General features: G+C 44.0%; 1 protein-coding gene across 8 annotated transcripts in view; it reads right to left on the reverse strand.

Moving 5' to 3' along the window:
• The window catches only part of DPP6 (dipeptidyl peptidase like 6), a 1,001,611-nt gene that overhangs the window by 275,114 nt on the left and 703,398 nt on the right, over positions 1–23,099 (reverse strand). For 7 of the 8 annotated variants that reach the window (XM_085005071.1, XM_085005073.1, XM_021079151.2 and 4 more), the window contains exon 4: positions 13,303–13,397. In XM_085005071.1, the coding sequence (XP_084861197.1) occupies positions 13,303–13,397 (95 nt within the window). Of the gene's footprint in view, positions 1–13,302; positions 13,445–23,099 lie in introns of all 8 variants that reach the window. The other variant, XM_085005075.1, reaches the window with a different exon arrangement.

Consider the following 23,099-nt stretch of genomic DNA (forward strand, 5'->3'; position numbering starts at 1 on the left):
CCACTAGCCTACACCACAGCTCACAGCAATATAGTATCTAAGCCCATCTGCAACTGACACCACAGCTCACAGCACTGCTGGATACTTAACCCAGCATTCAAGGCCAGGGATTGAATCTGTGTCTTCACTAATACTAGGCAGATTCGATTCTGCTGAGCCATGATGGGAACTCCTAGGTGTTCTATTTTCAGTGGTTTCCAACACTTGATAGTTACAGTGTAATTTGCATTGGTGTGGTTTTATTTATCTTTATTATGGTCAGGGTTTATGGAACATTTGTACCAAATGTGGTAAAAAATCAGTCACTATATCTTCAAAAGTGAATTTTGTCTTTTCTTTCTTCTCTCCACACCACCCAGTGGCTCTGAAAATTATAGGCTGTTTACCTTATCGCCAGGTGCAAATAATGGATGCAAAAACTACAGGGCACATTTCCTAAACATTTGTACCAAGACTATGAACCCAAGATCGATTTCCCAAGCAAAGTAGGCTTTGGTCTCAGAAGGATGTTCCTGCAGTACTCTGTCCATTCTCTATGAGATTACTTGCCTTTTCCTGATCAATTTGGGAGAGCTCCTTGTAGACTGTAGGTATCAGCCTTTTATTTGTTACATGGATTGCAAATATTGTCCATTATTTGTTTATCAATTTTGTCTTTCTTAATATTAAAACTTAAAACTCTTCTATAGCAAGTTAAATATGGCTATCTTTTGAAATAGCTTCTAGATTTCTTATTTTTTAAAAAAAAATTCTCTTTTGTACTAAACCAAATGATAGAGGCTTTTCGACATTTAAACCTTTAACACAACTAGAATTTAACTCCGTATATTTGTGGAAGGAGGGATTACTTCCTGGTAGTATAAAGAGTTAGTTATGCTGGTATTGTTTTCTAAGTATATCATCATCCCTCCCAGTGTTTTTACTCATCGAGTTCTCTTTATAGTGAATCCCACTTCTGAATTCTTTAGTCTTTCACTGCTATGTTATTCCTACGTAAAATCTGATGGTTTTAAACTTGTCCTTTGGATTCAGAGAGACTGTGACGTATACTCTGCTTAAACCATTTTCTATGCGGAATTTAGAGACTTTCTTAATTTCTCTGTGCCTCTGCAAGATGGAGATAACGTCGTGGTTGATGTGAAAATTCAATGAAGTAATTACAACGCCTTGTGCCATTAGCTATTATCAGTTATTAGTGTTAGTTATTACTATTAATGAGTTAGTACAATGTCTTTATTATGTATTTTACTATCAGCTAAAGGAGTACGTGTTACTATATATTTTTAAACTTTCTGTGGTTACATTCTAGTGTTTGTTCTCAATTAAGATATTTTATCAAATGTTCAACATTTTTTTTTCCATGTCCTAATTAGGATTATGCTAAAGTTTGGTACCAGTTTTAAGAGAGGGAACATTTTAAATATTGTATGGTCACCTAAGATTACACTATAGCTAATTTTTTTTTTCAAATCTTCAACAAGATTTTATAGTTTGCTTTATTCTATTTGCAATTCTTCTATTGATTCGAGGTCTTTTTATAGTTTTTGTTCTTGTTGTGAATGGAATATTTTCTCCATTTACACTTTTAGGTACTTACGTTAATGAAGAGAGAGGTACTGATTTATTTCCGTATTTTTGTGTTCAGCCACAGGAATACATTTTCTTATTAATTACAGTAGTTTTTTTTTTTAACTATTGTCTTTTAGGTTTTCCAAGAGAATTATGTTATCAGAACAACAGATACAACTTTTTTACTCGTTCCGATTCCAATGATGTGGTTTGCTCTTTACACCATATTTCCCATGATCTACAAGAACACATTAAATATTAATGGTACTGTTGGGTATTCCTTCCTCACTATAACGAAAACGGTTTTACTGTTTGCCATTTAGAATGGTTTTCACTGCTAGTTGATTCACTGTAAATACTCTTTGTCATATTTAAACAGTTTTTATCCTTATCGTACCTGGGATTTTTATTAGCAGTGGTTGATAAACTTTATCAGATGCCCTTTCAGCACCCTGTGATAGAATCCTAAGTATTTTTCTGTTATTTTGCAGCTGGAATGGATTTTTTTGGTGGATTTCTTGATATTTGAAAACTGTTGTCATGATGACACACCTTCCTTGTTCAGAGCACGTTATGCTTTTGATACATGACTGAACTCTACTTGCCAATATGTTATGTGTGATTTTTGCATTTATACCCACTAGTGATATTGGTGTATAGTTTACATGTGGCATTATTGGGGGCTCTTTAGTTATCAATAACACAATTTTTTTCATAACATTATTCTGACTTTAAAAAATACTGGTCCACATATATGACGATCCCATATATACAGCTCTCTAGGCATGTTTCTGGTGAGATGCATATCTAAAGGGTTGTGTCTTATTTTCTTGTACTAGATAAATATGGACATGATGATGAATGTAGAGAAGGAAAGGTGGCCATCGGTGGGAGAGAGAGATACAAAATGATAGCGGGCCCCAAATGACCCAGTAATAGAAGGAAATGAAGAGTAGAAAATACCAATCTATCCAGAGGCTGTTTTGTGAAAACAATCTCACAAAGGAAAAAATAAAGAACTACATACACAAGATTAGTAACGATAAAACAAAAGCCAAACACTGGCAAGCGTGAATGAATCATGAGAGGTACCCTGTGCGACTCTGCAAACAAAATAAATGGGGATTGTGATCTCACCCTCCCTAGTCCGTGAGGAAGAAGGGACCCCATGGACTAGGAGGTACAACCTGCACCTGCCCCCAAATTCCCCTAAAAATCATCTCATTCGGAATCAGACAGACTGAGGTGCCACTCTTAGCACTGCTTGCAAGAGCCAGAGAAGACTTGAAAATGCAGCCACTGCAGAACACGGTGAAGGACCTTCATGAAGGGTCTACCACTGAGAAAATTCCCCAGGTGGCTTCACAAACCGAGTTCTCTCTAACCATGAAAACAGATCATTCCATGCACTGAGGGGCATGAGTGTGTGTGTGTGTGTGTGTGTGTGTGTGTGTGTGTGTGTTAGGCTAACCTCACTCACTGTTTTGCACCTCTGATCTTTATTTTAGGCAATATGCAGTGACCTCCAGGTGCGAACACCCTTTGAAGCTGGGCACCCTTCAATGCTGGACTTGGTCCCCTCTGGACAACTGTAGGCACAAAGGCTGAGCTGGGCCCTTTATGCCATTTAGAAATAATTTCGTTTGGAATCAGACAAAGATGAGTGCAGTCCTCAGCACTCTTAGCTACCAGCTATGTTATTCAGAAAAAGTTATTTTTAATCTCCGTAAACTTCAGCTTTCTCTTCTATCAAACGAGTAGTCACAGGATGGCTAGGGATTTCAATTAAAAGAGGATAACATGCACAGAGCTTAGGATAATTGTGGTCCCACTGTAAGCACGCAAATGTCAATTATGAATTGCTTCATTCTGTGTAAACACTGCAGCATCCTCTTCCTCAAAGTACCCCTGGCTGTCTACTCAACAACGCCTTACTTCGCCTGGCTTCCGGTCTCCAAGTTGGTCACTCTTCTCACCCACAAGGCTCAAAAAAGCCCCTCGACAGCAAGACCGCTGTTTCAGTCCCACCTGTTCTCCATGTGCCTCCCCCATGTGCCCGAAGCCCATTCTCCTTCCCATCTTCCTGCCTTCATTTAGGACCGCATCCCTCTTCACCTGGACCTGAAGCAGCCCCTAGACCTGAGGCAGCTCCTTGCCCATAATTTTTCTCTTCTCCAAATCCACTTTCATACTGGCCTAGAGTTATTTTCCTAAGTCACCCACTCAGCCTCAAGAGTCTTATTCTTTCCAATTTCCTATGGAGTAAAGACGAGACCGCTGCGTAGACCACGAAGTTCTTGGTGACTTGCTCTTTTTCCTGCGTCTTTAAGCTACAGCCTTCTGAGCCCCTCTCACCCAGACAAGCTACCCCAGTAAGAGAACCTGCCCACGGTCCGTCCACAAACCCGCTTTACTCCACCTGTTCACGCTGCCAGGGATGCCCTTTCCCCTTGTTTGGAGATGGCAGTCTTCCTCCAGCTCGTCAATCTTTTATCAACTTTCAACGCCAAGACCCTTCTCTCCTTCCTCACCTTGTTCTCACCCCATATGGTACCTCAATTCAGAATATATTTCCTTCAAATGGTTCCTTCTTTTAGATCTGGGCTGAAAGCTTCCCAGGAGTAAACACCGTGTCATTCTAATTCTGTACGCACCCACCCACCCACCTCGTGCAGCCCAGGGTTCTGTTCAGAGGAGCTTCTTTCTGAATGTCAGACAGTAGGGTGCAGGTGTGAGGGCAGAATGCCATCAGCCCACCCCCAACCTACAGAGAATTGCAGGTTTGGGGCCAGAAAGACGCAGCTGCTACTTTATTCCTTTTTAGGTCTTTTCAAGACACAAGTATAAACTATTCTATTCATCTAATTAAAAAGTAAAAAACAATATAGACTGGGCTATGAGATGAACATTAGAAATAAAATAAATAAAAGCTACTTCCGTTTTTTTGTTCTATCCTGTCATACAAGAAGCAGACAAAGAAAAGGGAGGTGGTGGGGGAGTAAAAGAAAGAAAATCAGGAATAAAATGAAAGATATCATCCGAGACCCAAGGGGAAAAGGAAAAAAAAAACACAGAGGGACAGATAACGGATAGAAATACATACAGGATACAGAGACTTCACAGCTTTCTGCAATATTCTTGCAAAAGACACTGACTTTTCAAGCCATCCTTCTGGTTCTGGACCAAGGAGGTTTGAAACCCTGAGGCCAGCCTGGGTAGAGGCCAGTGCTTGTGGTGCCTGTGGGGGTGGCTGGCTGCTGCCTGCTCCACCAGCCGGACTTGCTCTCTGGGAGGAAATGAGGTCTTGCTGCCACCAGGTCTTCCTATTTTGCAAGGAAAGCCAGAAATCTGGATTTTGAGTTGGTAAAAAACTACTCTGTGGGCCAAACAGCTCAATGGGCACTGTGGGTGCCAGTGTTTACCGTCTCCACTAGACAAAGCCAAAGTTACGGCTCCTTCACGGCTCTGACTTGGACGCCAAGTGCAGTCGCCTTGGGTGGAAACGCCCACTGGGCACACCTGCCTCATCACAGATGCTGGTCTAGCCGTGAGTCTGGTGGCATTGGTGTTCAGTGCAAGGAAGGATGGTGGCGGGAATGGGAGAGGAGGCAGAGGCTAGGAGGCCAGGGGCATCTCTGGGAGCCCTGGGTCCCCAGTCATCACGCACTGGGCTCTGGGGAGAAGAGATGGGAAGTGCCCCCCCCGCCCCCAGATGTGAGAAGATGCATGTGAAACACCGATGGACATAAATGCAATAGGACAAAGTGAAAATTTACCAGGTCAAAGTAAAATCTACTGGATGGAGTGAAAAAAATAAGCGGTTTCCCATTCTATTGCGTATCTTCCTTCTCGACCCTGTTCTGGAGTTGCTCTGTCACTTCCTGGATTCTGGCACAGCTCTAATCATACTTGTAATTATGTCCCTCTCTGTGAGGAGTCAGAATTCATTAATTTTTAGAGAGTGAGATAAAATCTCAAATCCCACAGTCTAATGATTATATAACATCAAAGACAGAAATAAATGCAGCAGGAGTTCCCGTCGTGGCCCAGTGGTTCACGAATCCGACTAGGAACCATGAGGTTGTGGGTTCCATCCCTGGCCTCACTCAATGGGTTAAGGATCCAGCCTTGCCGTGAGCTGTGGTGGAGGTTGCAGATGCGGCTCGGATCCCGTGTTGCTGTGGCTCTGGCGTAGGCCAGTGGCTACAGCTCCGATTCGACCCCTAGCCTCGGAACCTCCATATGCCACGGGAGCGGCCTAAGAAATGGCAAAAAGACAAAAAATAAAAAATAAATGCAGCAAAAAGTCTTTTATATAAATGTTAATTTAGTGATCTAAATAAGTAATTAAAACAAGCATATTAGTCATTAAACACGTAAAGACATAAAAAGTGAGAAAACCTGATATAAGCATAAAAACAGGAAGCTTTTTTAAAAATTTACTTGTTTTCCCTTCCAAGTATTACCAGGAACCGTCTATGTTCTTACATCAATGGATGAAGTCTAATGTCTCTGATTTTTTTTTTTTTTTGTCTTTTTAGGGCCACACCCATAGTATATGGAGGTTCCCAGGCTAGGGGTAGAATCGGAGCTACAGCTCCTGGCCTACACCACAGCCACAGCAACACCAGATCCGAGCCGCGTCTACAATCCACACCACAGCTCAGGCAACACGGATCCGTAACCCATTGAGTTAAGCCAGGGATGGAACCCTCGTCCTCATGGATACTCATCAGGTTAGTTTCGGATGCATCACAACAGGAACTCCCTCTTTGATTTTTTGTTTGTTTGTTTGCTTTTGGCTTTGCTCAAAACATGGAAATTCCCTGGGCCAGGGATTGAACCCACGCCATAGCAGTGACCCAGGCTGCAGCAGTGACAATGCCAGATCCTTAACCCACTGTGCCAAAAGTGAACTCCAAGAAGTCTAATTAGTGTCTTTGAAATGTGAGGCTAAAGTTTTTCAAAATTGGATTAAAATTGCTGAGAAAATGGCATTGAAACAGCAATTATAGAAATGGCAGAGTTCCTGTCATGGCTCAGCAGAAACAAATCTGACTAGTACCCTTGAGGATGCAGGTTCGATCCCTGGCCTCGCTCAGTGGGTTAAGGATCCGGCATTCCTGTGAGCTGTGGCGTAGGCTGGCGGCTGTAGCTGATTCGACCCCTAGTCTGGGAACATCCATATGCTGTGGGTGTGGCGATAAAAAAAATGGAAATCGTTACACTGGAAAATAAAATACGAAATTTCACCACCCAATGAGAGGAGCTACTGTCAGAGTTCAAAGTTCATTTCTGGGCCTTTTTTTTTTTTTTTTGGGCTTTTTGGCTTTTTCCCTTTTTCTAGGGCTGCTTCCCATGACATATGGAGGTTCCCAGGCTAGGGGTCAAATCAGAGCTACGGCCGCCGGCCTACACCACAGCCACAGTAGAGCGGGATCCAAGCTGCATCTGCGACCTACACCACAGCTCATGGCAACGCCAGATCCTTAACCCACTGAGCAAGGCCAGGGATGGAACCCTCAACCTCATGGTTCCTAGTCGGATTCGTTAACCACTGCGCCATGACGGGAACTCCTCACTTCTGGGCCTTTTTAATGCACATAGATGATGTTGATAGTTGTCAATTGGAATGTATAATATTGTTATCTTCTGTGTTTACTGAGTATAATATCATAAATGTTTTTCACATAGGCAATCATATTATTTTAACGTTATTTTAAATACATCATATATATATTTTTAATTTTATGGCCGCACCTGTGGCATATGTTAAGTTCCTGGGCCGGGAATTGAATCTGAGCCACAGCTGTGACCTTGCGGCAATCCCGGATCCTTTAACCCAATGGGCCAGGCTGGGGATTGAACCCATGTCTCTGCAGCAACCTGAGCCACTGCACCATGGTGGGGAGTCCAGCTACATCGTACTTTATTTATTTTTATTTACTTATCTCACTTCTTTAGTTTCAGGTATTTTCACTATTTAAAAACACTTTTTAGGTTACTTACATATGAAAAATTCCTTGGAATGAGTCAAAATGCCAAGGAGCTTTTCCACGTGCCTAGAACAATTTATTTATTTACTTTTATGGCCACGCCCTTGGCATGTGAAAGTTTCTGGGCCAGGGATCAAACCGGCACCACAGCGGTGACCCAAGTCACTGCAGGGACATCACCAGACCCTTAACCCGCTGTTCCACAGGACAATTCCTCATGGGACAGTTTAAAAATAGGATGAAGGACTGGATGAGTGTCACCCAGGAACGCAGTGGGTTGTTAGGCTGAAGGGGCTGCTGGATCAGTGGCCTGGCAGGTGGAGGTCAAGGCACAGGTGTTTATGGACCGTCCTGGTTTCCTCATGTAAGACAAGAAGGGTTTGAATGACATAATCTGCAAAGATGATTCCAGATTTAAAGGCCTAAATCACAAGCAAAAGCTAACACGGCATCCTTCAGAGCATTTGTAGTCTATTACGTTGTAGAAGAATTGGGAAGATGGTGCTAAGTTTCCATTAGAATTACAGAATTACCATGAAATCCAGGCCATTAAGCTCAGTAAAATGTATGAAGTCCATTTAAAATGCACTTCAACCGAAGAGAGAGACAGAAATACAGAGAGAGAGACAGAGACAGAGACAGAGAGAAGGAAGAAATCAGTGTTCTACTTGGTAGAGAAGATTCATGAGATTCTTCAGGAACCAGGAAGCCATGTCCAAATATCTAAAAACCCATCATTGGGTAAATGAAAAAAAAAAAAAATACAGACCCAGTTTGGGCCATGACATATATTTAGAGTGTTTCATTTTGATACATAATATAACAACGGTCTTTTGATAATGTGTTGATTTGTTGACAAAAAAAGTCTTAGAGGAGCATACAGAGTACATTAAACTTAATATTTAAACTATTTTAAAGGTATTCTGAAATTCCTGGGAGAGCAAATACAGGCAGACCTTGAAGATGTGGGTTTGGTTCCAGACCTACCACCATAAGGCAAATTTTGCAATGAAGTGAGTCACACCAATATTTTGGTTTCCTGGCTCATCTTAAAGTTATATTTCAGTTATATGCAATAGACTACACTCTCCTATAGTCTATTAATTGTGCAACAGCACTATATCTAAAAAACAATGTATGTACCTTAACTAAACAATACTTTGTCGTTAAAAAAAAAATGCTAAGCATCCTCTGAGCCTTCAGTGAGTCAGCATCTTTTTTCTGTTGGAAGGTCCTGCCTCCATGCTGATGGCTGTTGACTCATCCAGGTAGTGGTTGCTGAAGGCAGGGTGGCTGTGGCAATTTCTTAAAATAAGACAACAATGAAGGTTGCCCTCTGGATTGACTCGTAGCATACAGGGCTGTTGGATAGCATTTGATCCCAACAGAACTTTGTTCAAAATTTCAGTCTTCTCCAACCCTCCCACTGCTTTTTCAGGAAGTTTATGCGATCTTCTAAATCCTCTGTTGTCATTTCAACAATCGCCAGAGCATCTTCCCCAGGAGTGGATTCCGTCTCCAGAAACCACTGCCTTGGCTCGTCCCTAAGTAGCAACTCTTCATGGGTTAAGATTTATCCATAGGTGGCAGCACTGAGCCCCTGTTCAGGCTCCACTTCTAATTCTAGTTCTCTCGCTGTTTCCACCACACTGGCAGGGACGTCCTCCACTCAGAGTCATCCACGAGGGTTGGAATCGACGTCTTCCAAACTCCCGTCCTCGTCGACATTTTGACCTCTTCCCATGAGTCACAAATATTCTTAGTGGCATCTAGAATGGCGAATCTTTTCCAAAGGGTTTCCAATGAACTTTGCCCAGATCCGTCAAAGGAATCTGTTTATGGCAGCTAGAGCCTGATGAAATGTATTTCCTCGATAATACAACTTGAAAGTCAAAATTATCCCTTAATCCACGGGTTGCAGAAGGGATGTGTTCTCCAGACATAAAAACAACATACCTCTCATCGTCCACCTCTTGGGTGACCAGGTGCTGCTGGATCAATGGCCTGGCAGGTGGAGGTCAATGAACAGTAATATTTTGAAAGAATTTTTTTTTTTTTTGAGCAGTAGGTCAGTAGGTCAGCTGTAGGTTTATGGGCTTAAAATACTCCATAAACAATGCTGTAAACAGGTGTGCTGTCACCTAGGCTTTGTTGCTCCATTTATAGAGTTTGGGTGGCATGGATTCAGCATAATTCTTAAGGGCCCTAAGATTTTCAGGAAGGTTAATAAGCACGGGCTTCAACTGAACATCACTGGCTGCATTAGCCCAGTAACAAGGGTCAGCCTGAACTTGGAAGCTTTGAAGACAGGCAGGGACTTTTCCTCTCCAGCTATGAAAGTCCTAGATGGCATCTTCTTCTTGCAATGGAAGGCTGTTTGTTTTTTCTTTGTTTGTCTTTTGGCCGCATGCACGGCACATGGAAGCTCCCAGACCAGGGACTGAATCTGAGCCACAGATGGGACCTATGCTGGGCCAGGAATCCAACCTGAGCCTCAGCAGCAACCCAAGCTGCTGCAGTCAGATTCTTAACCCACGGCACCACAGCAGGAACTCTGAGAAGGCTGTTTTGTCTACACTGAAAATACGTTGTTAGGTGTAGCCACTTTCATTAATGATCTGAGCTGGAGCTTCTGGATGACTTGTTGCAGCTTCCATGTCAGCACCTGCTGCTGCTTTTGCACTTTTTTTGGTTGTTGTTGCTTTTTTTCTTTTTAGGGCCACACCTGCGGCATATGGAAGCTCCCAGGCTAGGGATCGAGCCGGAGCTGCAGCTGCCAGCCTACACCACAGCTCAGAGCAATGCCAGATTCCTGACCCACTGAGCGAGGCCAGGGATCAAACCCACATCCTCATGGACGCTAGCCAGATTCGCTACCACTGAGCCACAACAGGTCTCCCCATCTGACACTTTTATGTTATCGAGAAGGCTTCTCTCCTTAAAACTCATGACTAACCTGTGCTGGCGTCACCCTTTTCTGCAGCTTCCTCCCCTCTCTCAGCCTACCTAGAACTGAAAAGAAGTAGGACCTTTCTCTGGATGAGGCTGTGGCTTCAGGGAAGGCTGTAGCTCTTTGGATCCAGACCATTAAAACTTCTTCTGTATCAGCAATAAGGCTCTTAGTCTTTCTTATCCTGGCAGAAAGAGAATCCTTATCGAAAGAGTATAGTTGCAGCGAGGGTATTCTTGCTCTTGCCTTCAGCTTGACTTTTGCTGAGACAACCTCAAGGTTTCAAGTCAGGAGAGACCTCCTGGTGAGCCACCGTTAGGAGGGGAACAGGGCAGAACCCTGCCCCGAGCCTCTGCTCTCTCCAGCCCACTCATCCTCCCACTCCTACCCCCCAGCAGAGGCTCCCCTGACCCTGGACCTTCAGAACATCGTGCTTCCCTTTCTTTTTTCTTTTTCTTTTTGTCTTTTGTTGTTGTTGCTATTTCTTGGGCTGCTCCCGCGGCATATGGAGGTTCCCAGGCTAGGGGTCGAATCGGAGCTGTTGACACCGGCCTACGCCAGAGCCACAGCAACGCGGGATCCGAGCCGCGTCTGCGACCTACACCACAGCTCACGGCAACGCCGGATCCTTAACCCACTGAGCAAGGGCAGGGACCGAACCCGCAACCTCATGGTTCCTAGTCGGATTCGTTAACCGCTGCGCCACGACGGGAACTCCGTGCTTCCCTTTCTTAATGCTTGCTGGAGAAAACACAGAGGGGAGCCGGACGTCCGGTGGCTGGACGGTTCCAGGCGCCAGAGGAACACCATCTTTACCTTGGAGATGGAGTCCCTGACGTATAAGAAGTTTAACCTGAATCCGGAGTATTTGTGTTCTAAGTGCTGGCGCAAGCCCTAAAGGACTTCCTCTCTTTCCTTTGTCTCATAGGAGCCTTTAGATGTCGCTTTGAGACAAGATGAACCGGCACAGTCGTGAAGAGCATCAATCAGGAGCAGTAATATTTTGAAAGAAAAAATATTTTGTCCAAATATTTTGTTGGACACCTTTGGTGTCCAACAAAGGTTCACGACGTGAGTAAAGACATGAGAGTTTAAGAAGACATGTCATTACCTGGAATGAGTCTTCCAGCTTCCAAGATGAGCGCTTCCTTTTTTTCTCCACCTAAGGACGTGTCTGAAGTCACCCTGTTACTTAGCTAGAAGAACTTGAGTTGAAACACACAACCTGTCACAGGCTATTGACTGGAGTGAGCAGGCAGCTCCCAGCCTTGCATTTCCTTACTAAGTGCAGCCGTGCGGACAGCACCCTGCGTTCCCTAAACGGACGTCCTCATAGGAGGTATTGATAACATTCTGAATTTAAAAGGGACGTACCCTGCCCACGGTCTGACCGTGCCCCCCTCTCGATTAATATTAGAGAACCATTTCTGCAGCATCACTAATTTTAAGTGGGCTGAACCAGATTTTCCTACGGGAGTCCTTCTACCAAAGATCTTTTTTAAATGCAAAACCACGGGACCCTTCGTTCTTTCCAGGTCGGGTCCCGCTTTGGAGAATATTATGTAATTCATTCAATCTGTTGTTTTGGGAACGACACCATCCTACCATCTTGCCAGGCCTTCTTTCCACCAGCAAACAGTCTCTGTCCAGGGCAGAATCCATCCCACACGAAAGCTCAATGACGTGTTTATCTCTAAAGAAAAAGGTATTGCTGCACCCGAAAGAAAGGCAGGCAGAGTATTTAAACAGCGTGTGTCCTGCTTCTGAGAAGATAGGGCAGTATTTGCACGGGGCGGGGGCATGGGCGCTGCAAACGTGGAATCATCCTTTCATGCTCTCTGTGACGGAGTCTCCGGGGACCTCCCCTCACCCAGGGGTCTCCGAGAAGCCCGCTCGCTAACTCGGCTCCGTGATCCTTACCTGGAAAACCGGGCAGCTAATTTTTGTCTATGGCCTCTAATCTCCAGACCACAGGATTCTAGGATGCCTGTGTTTCTGAGTCATACCAGGAGCTTGTAATCATTGTTCTGATTCAGGATCTGTGACCTGTTTCAATGCTTGCTTTTAACACAGACTTGGCTTTGGTTTCTTCCTGAGAGTTCCTGGATGTATTGGCCAAGAAAATGATCAACTCCCTAAAGCTGAAGATGTAGTCCTTTTAAGAAGGAGCATGAACATATGGGGGAAAAAAAGGCGATTGTCTTTAAGTGGATTTCTGGGACATAAGTTCACTCTACTCTTTAATAAATATCATTAATTGGACATGAACTCCAAATCTTGATGTCACTATCTTTGGGAAAACTGGTTTTCCCCGATGGTGTAGCAGGGGCATTTGTATCGATTCAGGACTTGTTCTAAAGCCTAAACATCACTTAAGGTCATGAGCCTAAGTACAGTCAGCCCCTAAATGAATATGCCCTGTGCCTAAGAAGACGCATCTGTAAAAAAAATGAGATCGAGTCCCCCTGAAGTATTCTCTGCATTACTGCCATTGTTCAGTAAATGTGCAAAGCCTTGGGACTTAGCTTTCAATTACATATGAAATGCAACACTTGTTCCCAACACCTGCAGAGCAATTTCCCGGGTATGCAAAGAAAGTGTGCTTTCAACTTATTAGATGAGTGTGGTTTCCATTTCACATTATCTTTGGCTGCTCAGCCTGTAGTATTACAAGTTGATTGCTTCTGCCTGGCTACCCTGAAAGTTGAAACCGAAAGTCATTTTCTGCTTTATTGACTTGGCGGAGGGAAAACCCAACTTATCTTGGCCGTGGAAGGGCGTACTTACAATTTTTTTGCCTTCTATGAGCACCGTAGAAGTATTTGTTTCAACATTTCGCAGGATCACACTTCCTTTCTGCTCTCTGTAGATGAATTCTTTATCTACAAGAGAGGAAATAAAAAAGAAACACGAGACATCAAGGACCTCACTAGCTCTGGACAGACACTTCCGTGCAACGAATTGACAGGTTCCCACCAAAATACATCCCGTGTTTTCTCAATGAGTCCTTTCACTATGGTGAAATATATTCATCTTCCTTCAACAGAAGCTCCTATGAAACCTCTCCCTGCATCACGTCTCCCACTCTCCACACTGACATGTAAAACACAAACACATACACACAGAAAATCTTAAGAATATTCTAGAATTTTCTTGGGTGGGACACAGACAGCAACCATAAGGGGTGGAAGACAGTTGGTACTGAAGGGAATGATGTCCTGTATCTGAACTTGGGGGTGAAATCTGCATAAGTAGATGTGCCTCAGCCTGCATCCATACCCTGCAAAATTATTTTCATTTTGTCCACAGATGCCCTTGCTACTCTCAGAGAAACTGGTGGTTTTGCTGTCATGAATATCTTTGAATCTGTATGTTAAATCCTACACCGGTCCTTTGTAGAATCCGCTGAGATTTCAAATATCCCCTTAGAAGATAAATAGGGCACTTTGACTGAATAGTATGCACGTAGAGGGGTGTATGTGTGTGTGTGTGTGCACGCACGTGGTGTACACATACCATGAATGAACGTGGAAGGTGGGGAGGCAGGGCATACAGTGGGAAGAAGACATAGAACTCTCATTCTGAGTGAAGGGTGTAACACAGAGCCTGTCTGAAGGTACAGGGCATTTCACACTGCAATCAGTTGATGATGAAAACCGCCGTGTAGACTGGATTAATTCCCACATGTCATCATTTCTATATTTTCTTTATTCTACTTCACAGAATTACATTCTTTTCTTTTTTTATTCCTCTCTTCTACTTGCTTTGCCTCCAATTTCCTCATCTTTTTCTGGTCTATTAAGGTGGAAGCTTAGATCTTCTATTTAATTTTCTATCATTTTTTTTTTTTCCGGCTGTGCCCACGGCACGCAAAAGTTCCTGGCCCAGGAACTGAACCCTCGCCACAGCAATGACAATGCCAAGCTGTTATGTGCTAAGCTACCAGGGAACTCCTGATTTTCCATCTTTTTCGTAAGACTATTAAAGCTAAAAATTCCCCTCGGTGCATGGCATTCTACATCTCATGAATTTTGATAGGCTGAATTACGGTATTATTCAGTTCAAATTAATTCTAATTTTCCCTGCAAAGTCTGCGTGGACCAATGAATATTTAGGACCGTTGTTTAATTTCCAAATATGTAAAGTTAGTCTAGTCCTCTTATTTCTATGGTGTTTTAGTTTAAATTCATTTGATCACAGGATGCTCTGTACATGACTTCAGTCTTTTAATACTCATTAAGACGTTTCTGTGATCCAAAATACGGTCTTATCCTGGTAAATGTACCACATGTACATTTAAGGGAATTACTGACATGGCTGAATTTGGTCCATAATCTTTTTTTTCTTTTTCAGCAGCACCGAGGGCATATGGAAGTTCCCAGGCCAGGGACTGAATCCAAGCCTCACAGAGGTCATGCTAGATCCTTAACCCCTGCTTCGTTGCAGCAGGAACTCCTACCATTTTGGTGGTGGTCGTGGGGGTGCTTGTTTTTTATTTTTGTGCTCTATTTCTTATTTCCCTCTTTCCTGTTTCCTGATTTTCAGTTTATTGTTGGAATATTTTTCACAATTTCTTTTTTTTTTTTTTTTTGTCTTTTTAGGGCTGCACCTGCAGCAAATGGAGGTTCCCAGGCTAGGGGTCCAATCGGTAGCTGTAGCTACCAGCCTACGCCACAGCCACAGCAACAACACCAGATCCGAGTCGTGTCTGTAACCTACACCCCAGCTCACGGCAATGCCGGATCCTTAACCCACTGAGCGAGGTCAGGGATGGAACCTGCATCCTCAGGGATGCCGGTCAGATTCCTTTCCGCTGAGCTATGACAGGAACTCCTAGTTTTCACAATGTTTAATTCTCTATTTTAAACTGCATTTCTCTGCCCTTTTTCAGTGGCTGTCCTAGAGATTATAGTAGGTACTCCAATTTTCAGCATCTACGAAGGTTAATAACATACCATTTCTCCTGAAATCTGACAGATTTTCAGGCCCATGCCCAGCCCCGCGCCGAGGTAACTGTTAGGCATGTTACACTGACATAATTCACGTTTTCCACCAGGCAGCGTTATAATTATTGTTTATATAAAGAAATTAAGAAGAAAAAGTCAAAATGAAAAAATTGTCCTTTGCATTTACACACGATTTACCACTTCTGAGGCTTTTAATGCTTTGTCAAAAATATGAGTTTCCATCAGATATCATTTTCCAACTTCTTAAAGAACTTTCTTCAGGATTTCTGATTATATGGATCTGTTGGCAATCAATTCTTTTAACTTGGCTTTTTATCTGAAAGTCGTTTTGTTTAATTTTCATTCCTGGGATATATTCTCCTAATGTAGACGCCTAGGTGAACCTTTATTTTTTTTTTTCTTTTAGCACTTTGAAATTCTATTCCACCCTCTTCTGGTTACCATGGTTTTTAATGAGCAGTTGGCTTTGTTTTTTTTCCTTTTTAGGGCCACACCCTCAGCATATGGAGGTTTCCAGGCTAGAGGTTGAATCAGAGCTGTAGCAACACCAGATCCTCAACCCACTAACCGAGGACAGGGATCGAACCTGCGACCTCATGGATGCCCAGTCAGGTTCATTTACAGCTGAGCCACAATGGGAACTCCCAAGAGGTCGGCTATTAACTGAATGATTTCCCTGCACATCATTTCCTTTTGCTGCTTTTCAAGATCTGTTTGTTGTCTTTGGTCTTCAGCAGTGTGACTACAATTAGATTAGTGCAATGGCAGGCGTTCCCGTCGTGGCTCAGTGGTTAACGAACCCATGAGGTTGTGGGTTCAATCCCTGGCCTCGATGAGTGGGTCAAGGATCCAGCATTGCCGTGAGCTGTGGCGTAGGTCACAGACGCGACTCGGATCCTGTAGTGTAGGCCAGCGGCTACAGCTCCGATTCAACCCCTAGCCTGAGAACCTCCATACGCCGCGGGAGCGGCCCTAGAAAAAGAAAAAAAAAAAAATTAGTGCAAGGGTAGAATTTTCCTACCTCCCTGGAGATTTGCAACTTTTTAAAATTACATTTTCTCTAGCATATTTAAATCATGCTTTAAAAAGGTGATCTTTGGGAGTTCCTGCTGTGGCAAAGGGGGTTAAGAACCCGACTGCAGCAGCTCGGGTCCCTCACTGCCCATGTTCCATCCCGAGCTTGCTCATCCTTCCTCTTGATGACCTCTGGGTTCCCCCTCGCTCTTCACTCCCAGTGTTCCCGCCCCGGGCTGGACAGTCACCACCCTCAGCACACACCGCCCCCCACCCAGAGCCTCCCAGTGGGACTTTTCTTCTGTTCTCTACGCAGACAAGGCCACCCTGCTTTTCTCAAGATTTTTTTCCCTGGCTCCTTGCCCAAACTCCTCAGTCTGATTCGAAGTCCTTCCCGCTCTGGCCTGGCTTTCTCTTCCCCCCTGAACTGCCACCACCCCCAGGCAGCATCCCTGCACCCTCTGAGGCCCCGCGCACCGCCTGCCTCCCTGCCCTCTGTGCTGCCGCCAGGTACAAGCTTCCTGGGCTCAGCAGAAAAGTCTCGCCTTTGGGAAGTTTTTCTGGGCTTCGCCAGGCAGAATTAATCCAGGCCAAATTAATCCTTCTCTGCCAACGCCCCACATGCCCTTCGTCAAGTTTTCTGCTCCTCCCAGTGCGTTGCTTACAACTCTCCGTCCCTCCCACTGGAGTCAGGACTCTTAAGGGGAGAGGCCACAGCTTGTGGGTTTTCCAACTCTCAGCATGAAGACAGATGGGAAAGTCGATGCTAGAGTCACACAGACGCGTGACTGGGTCACTATGCGGTATAGCGGAAATTGCCACGGCCCTGTACATCAGCTACCCTTTAATGTTGAAAAAGTAAAGGCTAAACAAAACGTGCGATGCATTTAACAAATTCATCCTATCCTTAGTCTGACTCAGCAAATCGCCAACCCACGTGTGGAACAGCGGGCAGAACACTTGGTCCAGGAGGGAGAGCTCTGAGCCCCGAGGCAGGGGCTCGGAGGGGACGCCCAAGGAAGGAGGGGTGGACATGGTGGTTTTCTCAAATGACCCCTTCTGTGCCTCTTGGTGAGACTCTGTTTTAGCTCCTTTATGCCCTTGGCGCAGTGCAAGGCAATGGCACAGGGGGAGTGTGTTTGAACGCTGCGACCGCCAGCAGGTAGAACTGAAAAGCCATGCTCCGCGGGGACTCCAAGAACGCGGGGGGTGAGGTCCTAGGAAAAGATTTCCCAGGGAACGTCCCCCATAGCATCAGCCCGGCCAGTGATGTTGCACAGGCCAAGTATCCAGTGCTCTGCCTTTACAATATATCGTTAACTTAATTGTCCCATGTCGCTTCGCAAGTCCTCAAAGCTAAAGAGGTTAAGGCGACAGAAGTCAGTTGCATGGGGGAGCTGCACAAGGCAGGTGATGACTGCTCTTTTATTTCGTTTCCCAAACTTGGGATACAAAGACACGCAGTCATGCAATGAATGATTTTATGCACTCTTCCAAATATAAGATAAAATTCCCATCATTTATGCTGTGTATCCTATATCAGTTAACTTTATGTTTTGTTTATTTTTGCTCAATGGTAATTCATTTTTTAGCTTTCAAAAGCCTTACCCATGGTGAAAATCTTTAAAAATGTATGGCATTTTATGGTACAATAGATCTCTTAAAAATTGGGATAATTTAGTTCTCATTGCCAAGTATAATTTGCAAATATTTGTTGGTTTTGTAGAGTACATTACTCCTTGATTATATAAATACCTCAAAGAATTGACGCATAGAAATAGATTTTAATTATTGAAACAAATAGTGCACATAATAAATAGAGTAGATTTGATTTTTCTCATGATTATCCTTTCATTTTAAATAATGCTAATAGAAACAATGTTTTGTTCTATTTATTGCTTGCTTTATTTTTCTCAGATATAATTTATTTGTATTTATATGTATGTCCTGATAACACATAGCATCTATTTCCTAAGGAACACATAGGTGGAGTTTCCACTGTGACTTGGTGGGTTAAGGACACGACTAGTATCCACAAGGATGCAGGTTCGGTCCTTGGCCTCACTCAGTGGGCTAAGGATCTGGCGTTGCCACAAGCTATGACGCAGGTCGAAGAAGCAACTCAGATCCGGTGTTGCTGTGGCTGTAGTGTAGGCTGGCAGCTACACCTCCGACTTGACTCTTAGCCTTAGAACTTCCATATGCCACAGGGGCAGCTGTAAAAATAAACAAACAAGCAAAACACACAAGCATGTAGTTCCTAAGACAGTATCCGTATGGTGGTCTCAAAATATAAATACAAAACGTAAAATATAGATCCTAACACCCACACTAGTCTAGAAATACTATTTCCCACCAAAGGAAATCAGCATTCCTTCGGTAAATGGGACAGGAATTATGCTGGAGCGCAACGAAGCTATCAAACTCTACCGGGACTAAGTCAAAATGACTCAGAAACCAACTGCAAGAGGCGCCCACCAGCTGAGGACCAGCCGTTTAGAGCATCAGCAAGAATAAGAGCGCATCAGCAAAGCTCATTCGTGAGTTCTGTATCAGTGTACGAACTTAGGATGATACTTCAAAATGAAACAACTAATTCCACTGATCTTTAGAGGATGCTTATACATCAGCACATTATTTAAAAGCTGGTAGAGGAAAAGGAAAGCAACAAGAAAATTTCCCTTCTTTCCCATAGAACCTGGGTAACCAAATCACAGGTAAGGGGAAGTTCCATCTCATAGGAAGGGGTATTCCGGTTGTGAACGGCCAAGGTTGATGGAATCGGAATATCACCACGTTGCAGCCCCTGACGAGTTAAGGGACCGATCACCCCGGGGCGGCAGCACCGCAGGAGAGACAATCAGCTCGAACTGCATCCTTGAGAACGAGCACGGCACTTCCGATGAGGTGCCAGGACAAACACGCCCAAACCCCAAACCACCTCCCATCCCATCAAACTACCAGACCCAGCTGGACCTGGCAGGACATCAAGAGAACAGAGGAGCCCCGCGAGCAATGCCACAGGGACACAAGCAACTATAGCGACCATGGCCTGGCTCCTTCCAACCATTAATGCCATGTGCAGGACAGGTGGAAGTTTAAACACTAAGAAGATAATTACCGCTGTGAACAGGATTAATAGGATAATTAACGGGAGACACTATTGCTTACGGTTTGGGGGTCATTTTTTCTTTTAGTGTGATATGGTGCTTACGCTTTTGTATTTAACAAGTCACCAAGACCTTCTCTTTTAGAGAGACGCAGAGTGAAACAAAGAGGATAAAACAAGACAGGAGCGGGGTTTGCTTCTAAATAACAGGCGTGGGGGAGAAGAAGGTCCATTTACAGACGGAGCAAGACTGGCCCTTAGGAAATAATGGTTGAAGTTGGGTTATGGACACACAAGAGTTCACTCACTATTCTTTTTCCTTTAAAGTCTAGAATTTTCTATAATAAAAAGTTAGAAGTGATTTTAAAGTTCAGGTCATTAAGGGAGGGGGCCAGGGAGAAAAAAAAAAAAAAAGTTAAGATAGTTTAAAAAAAAAAAAAAGACCACGCAGCTAAAATGAGAATAAATCTATGTTGGCTCATTCTCACATCTTATCTTTGGTGGGCTTTACAGTAATTTGTATTTATAGAATTCATCTGATATTTTGCTTACAGGCAGTTCGTGGTTGTGTTTTCATCATATTTCTCCTGTATCCACTATCCATACAATAAAAATTCTGAAATTTCTCCCTCCAAAGTCAGGAGCCAGAGGCAAGAATTTGTAGCCATCAATGACAGCCTTCAATCCAGATATACATACACTGCCTCTGGCCAAGAGTGGCTTTTTTTTTTTCCTTTGGTTTGCAAATAGAAAGGTTTGTTTGGAGAGTTACAGCAAGAAACAATGCTAAGTAGAAAAACTGATGTTAGAATTGACACTTGTTTTAGGAAATAGAAGCCAACTGAAAATTTTTAGTTGGACCATATTTATAATCCAGAACTGAGGGGCTAACAGGTAGCCACTAGCCACATGTTCTTAATCATATTTAACTAAACATTACTTAAAATGAAATACAATTTAAAATTTAGTTCCTTCTTTGTACAAGACACATTTGAAGCATCCAGTCCGCCTAAGGCAGAACATTCTTCTGGATAGCAATAGCCAGACAGTCAAAGTGACACTATTTTATTCCCCAAAAATGCCTTAGTTAATTTTTATGCGTCTCAACAGAGTCAGGTTGAGATTTTAAAACAGGCTGCGCGTGCAGCCCTGGTTTGTGGGTAGAACAGGTGCAAGAAACGGAGGCGCCAAAGCAGAAGGCCAGACGGGCACCGCCTCCCTAGCCCTGGTTGAGGATGGGGTGCTCTGGGGAGTTCTGGAGCAGAGGTCCAGAAACGCTGGAGCAGGGCAGCAGTTGAATGGGGGTGTTTGGGCCTAAAGTAGCCAAAGGGTTCCAAAAATTTTAAAAATTCTTTTTACTCTGGGTTTTCTTTCTTTCTGGTTTACATCACAGAAGGTCAGAAGGAGGCAATGTTGGCTCAAAAAGGTCTTTCAGAAGAGCAAGCTTTTCTCATGAAGCTCCTTAAATGCCAACCGCACGCACTGGCCCCACTTAGGACAACGCCGACCTTCTGAGACCAGAGCCTGAGCCCCCAGGGCCTTCCAGCATCACCCTGCCCACTAAGCGAGACGCAGACGGAATCGCTGGCTGACACACGTGCTCCCTCTGGTCAAGGGCCTCCCGTGGGCCTCTGGATCCACACTCGAGCCAGCGACTGCTCATCTGCAGCAGGACAGCCTGGCTTACGCTCCTGCAGGATCCTGAGAAGGTGAATAAACGAGAACTGCAAGCAACACCTCCCTCGCCTTCAAAGAACTGCCTTTGGAAAGTCTGAATTCTTGGGAACAAGAGCTGGATGATCGGGGGCTGAAGCAGGTACGGGCACGCGGGTGGACGGAGGGTGGCAGATGATGAGGTTCTGAGGGCTGGGAGCTCTCGTCGTGGCTGAGCGGTTAACAAACCCGACTAGGATCCATGAAGACATGGGTTCGATCCCTGGTGTTGCCTGGTGGGTTAAGGATCTGGCGTTGCTGTGAGCTGTGGTGTAGGTCGTAGGTGTGGCTCGGATTCCATCTAGATGTGGCTGTGGCTGTGGTGCAGGCTGGCAGCTACAGCTCCGATTCGATCCCTAGCCTGGGAACCTCCATATGCCACAGGTGCAGCCCTAGAAAGACAAAAGACAAAAGACGAAAAAAAAAAATCTGAGGGCTTCAAGTTATGATAAAATGACACCACAATATCCTCTTTTACAACTTGGGTAATTACATCGCCAAGTACCTTCCAACAAATAATGGCCTCAGCTTGGAAATTACTTAGAAAGTCGCTACATTTCAAAGATGACAAGCACGGCTTTAAATTTCACTTAGTTTTCATCCCAGGATCTGAGATGGCCCCATTTTGCCTTCGATTCAGGGACTGCCCAAGGAGCATTTAAAATCTTTTAAATTTTCTTTCTTCTTCTGGGGACCAATTTTTATGTGTCTCAACAGAGTCAGGTTTAGATTTTAAAACAGCTTATTAGACCGAAACCCCACCCAAGGCAACAAAGCACCTCTTTCCGCATTGAAGACTGTGGAACTACGCTTAGGTGGCTAAGGGCGAAAAAAATCCAACTCATTTGTAGAATTAGGATTTTTTTTTTCCTGCAATTTGTTTTTTTCACTTGACTCTATCATGAATGAAAATATGCAGGTAAGGAGTCTTTCAAATAAAACTGTTTGGGGGTGGGGAGAAGAGAAATGAAAGGTCAGGAAACAAGTCCTTTGCTCCCTAAACTCACTGTATATAGTACAGGGAAATCTATTCAATACTCTGTGACAGCCTATATGGGGAAAGAATCTAAAGAAGAAAAAAATCTAAAGAAAGGTGTGTACACACACACACACACACACACACACACACGCATTCACTGTGCTGTACACCTGACACTCACACAACATTGTCAGTCAGTTATCCTCCAATAAAATTTACTTTGAAAAAGAATATTTGTGATGAGTTGTTATAAAAATCTAAGATTCCCTGCAGTTCTCCTATGGCGCAGCAGGTTCAGGATCCGGTGCTGACACCGCAGAAGCTCTGGTTGCCACTGTGGCGCGGGTTTGATCCCTGGCCCCGGAACTTCCACATGCCATGGGCACGGCCAAAGAGGATTCTAAGATGCCAAGAAGGGTCTTTAAAGTGGTTATAGCATAACGGTTCTACTATTTAGTAAACCTCACTTAGAGCAAATCGATAACAAACCTTATCGAAGGTGTCAAAATGTTTTAAAAGACTTTGAAATGGGCAAAAAAAACCACTGGGTAGCCGTGCAGTAGAATATTAGCCATTGTGTAGGGAACCCTTCTGGGCAATTTGGCTCTTTCGTTGTTCATGCCTGTCTTTGAGCTACTTTATGACTTGGAAGTTGTAGAAAACTGATGGTCATACAAAGCATTTGTGCTGGAAAGATGCAGAGTTTTGTCTGGTCCAGACGCAGCTGGGCCCTCCACACCACAGCACCCACTTCAGGGAAAAAGCCAAGTTCCCAGCACATTCATTTCAGCACTTCCGGTTG

The sequence above is a fragment of the Sus scrofa genome, chromosome 18 (genome assembly GCF_054392235.1).
Source record: "Sus scrofa isolate SSC_HxYL_T2T_F1_AM1 chromosome 18, Sscrofa_HxYL_maternal_Yorkshire_Landrace_v2.0, whole genome shotgun sequence".
NCBI classification, from domain to species: domain Eukaryota; kingdom Metazoa; phylum Chordata; class Mammalia; order Artiodactyla; family Suidae; genus Sus; species Sus scrofa.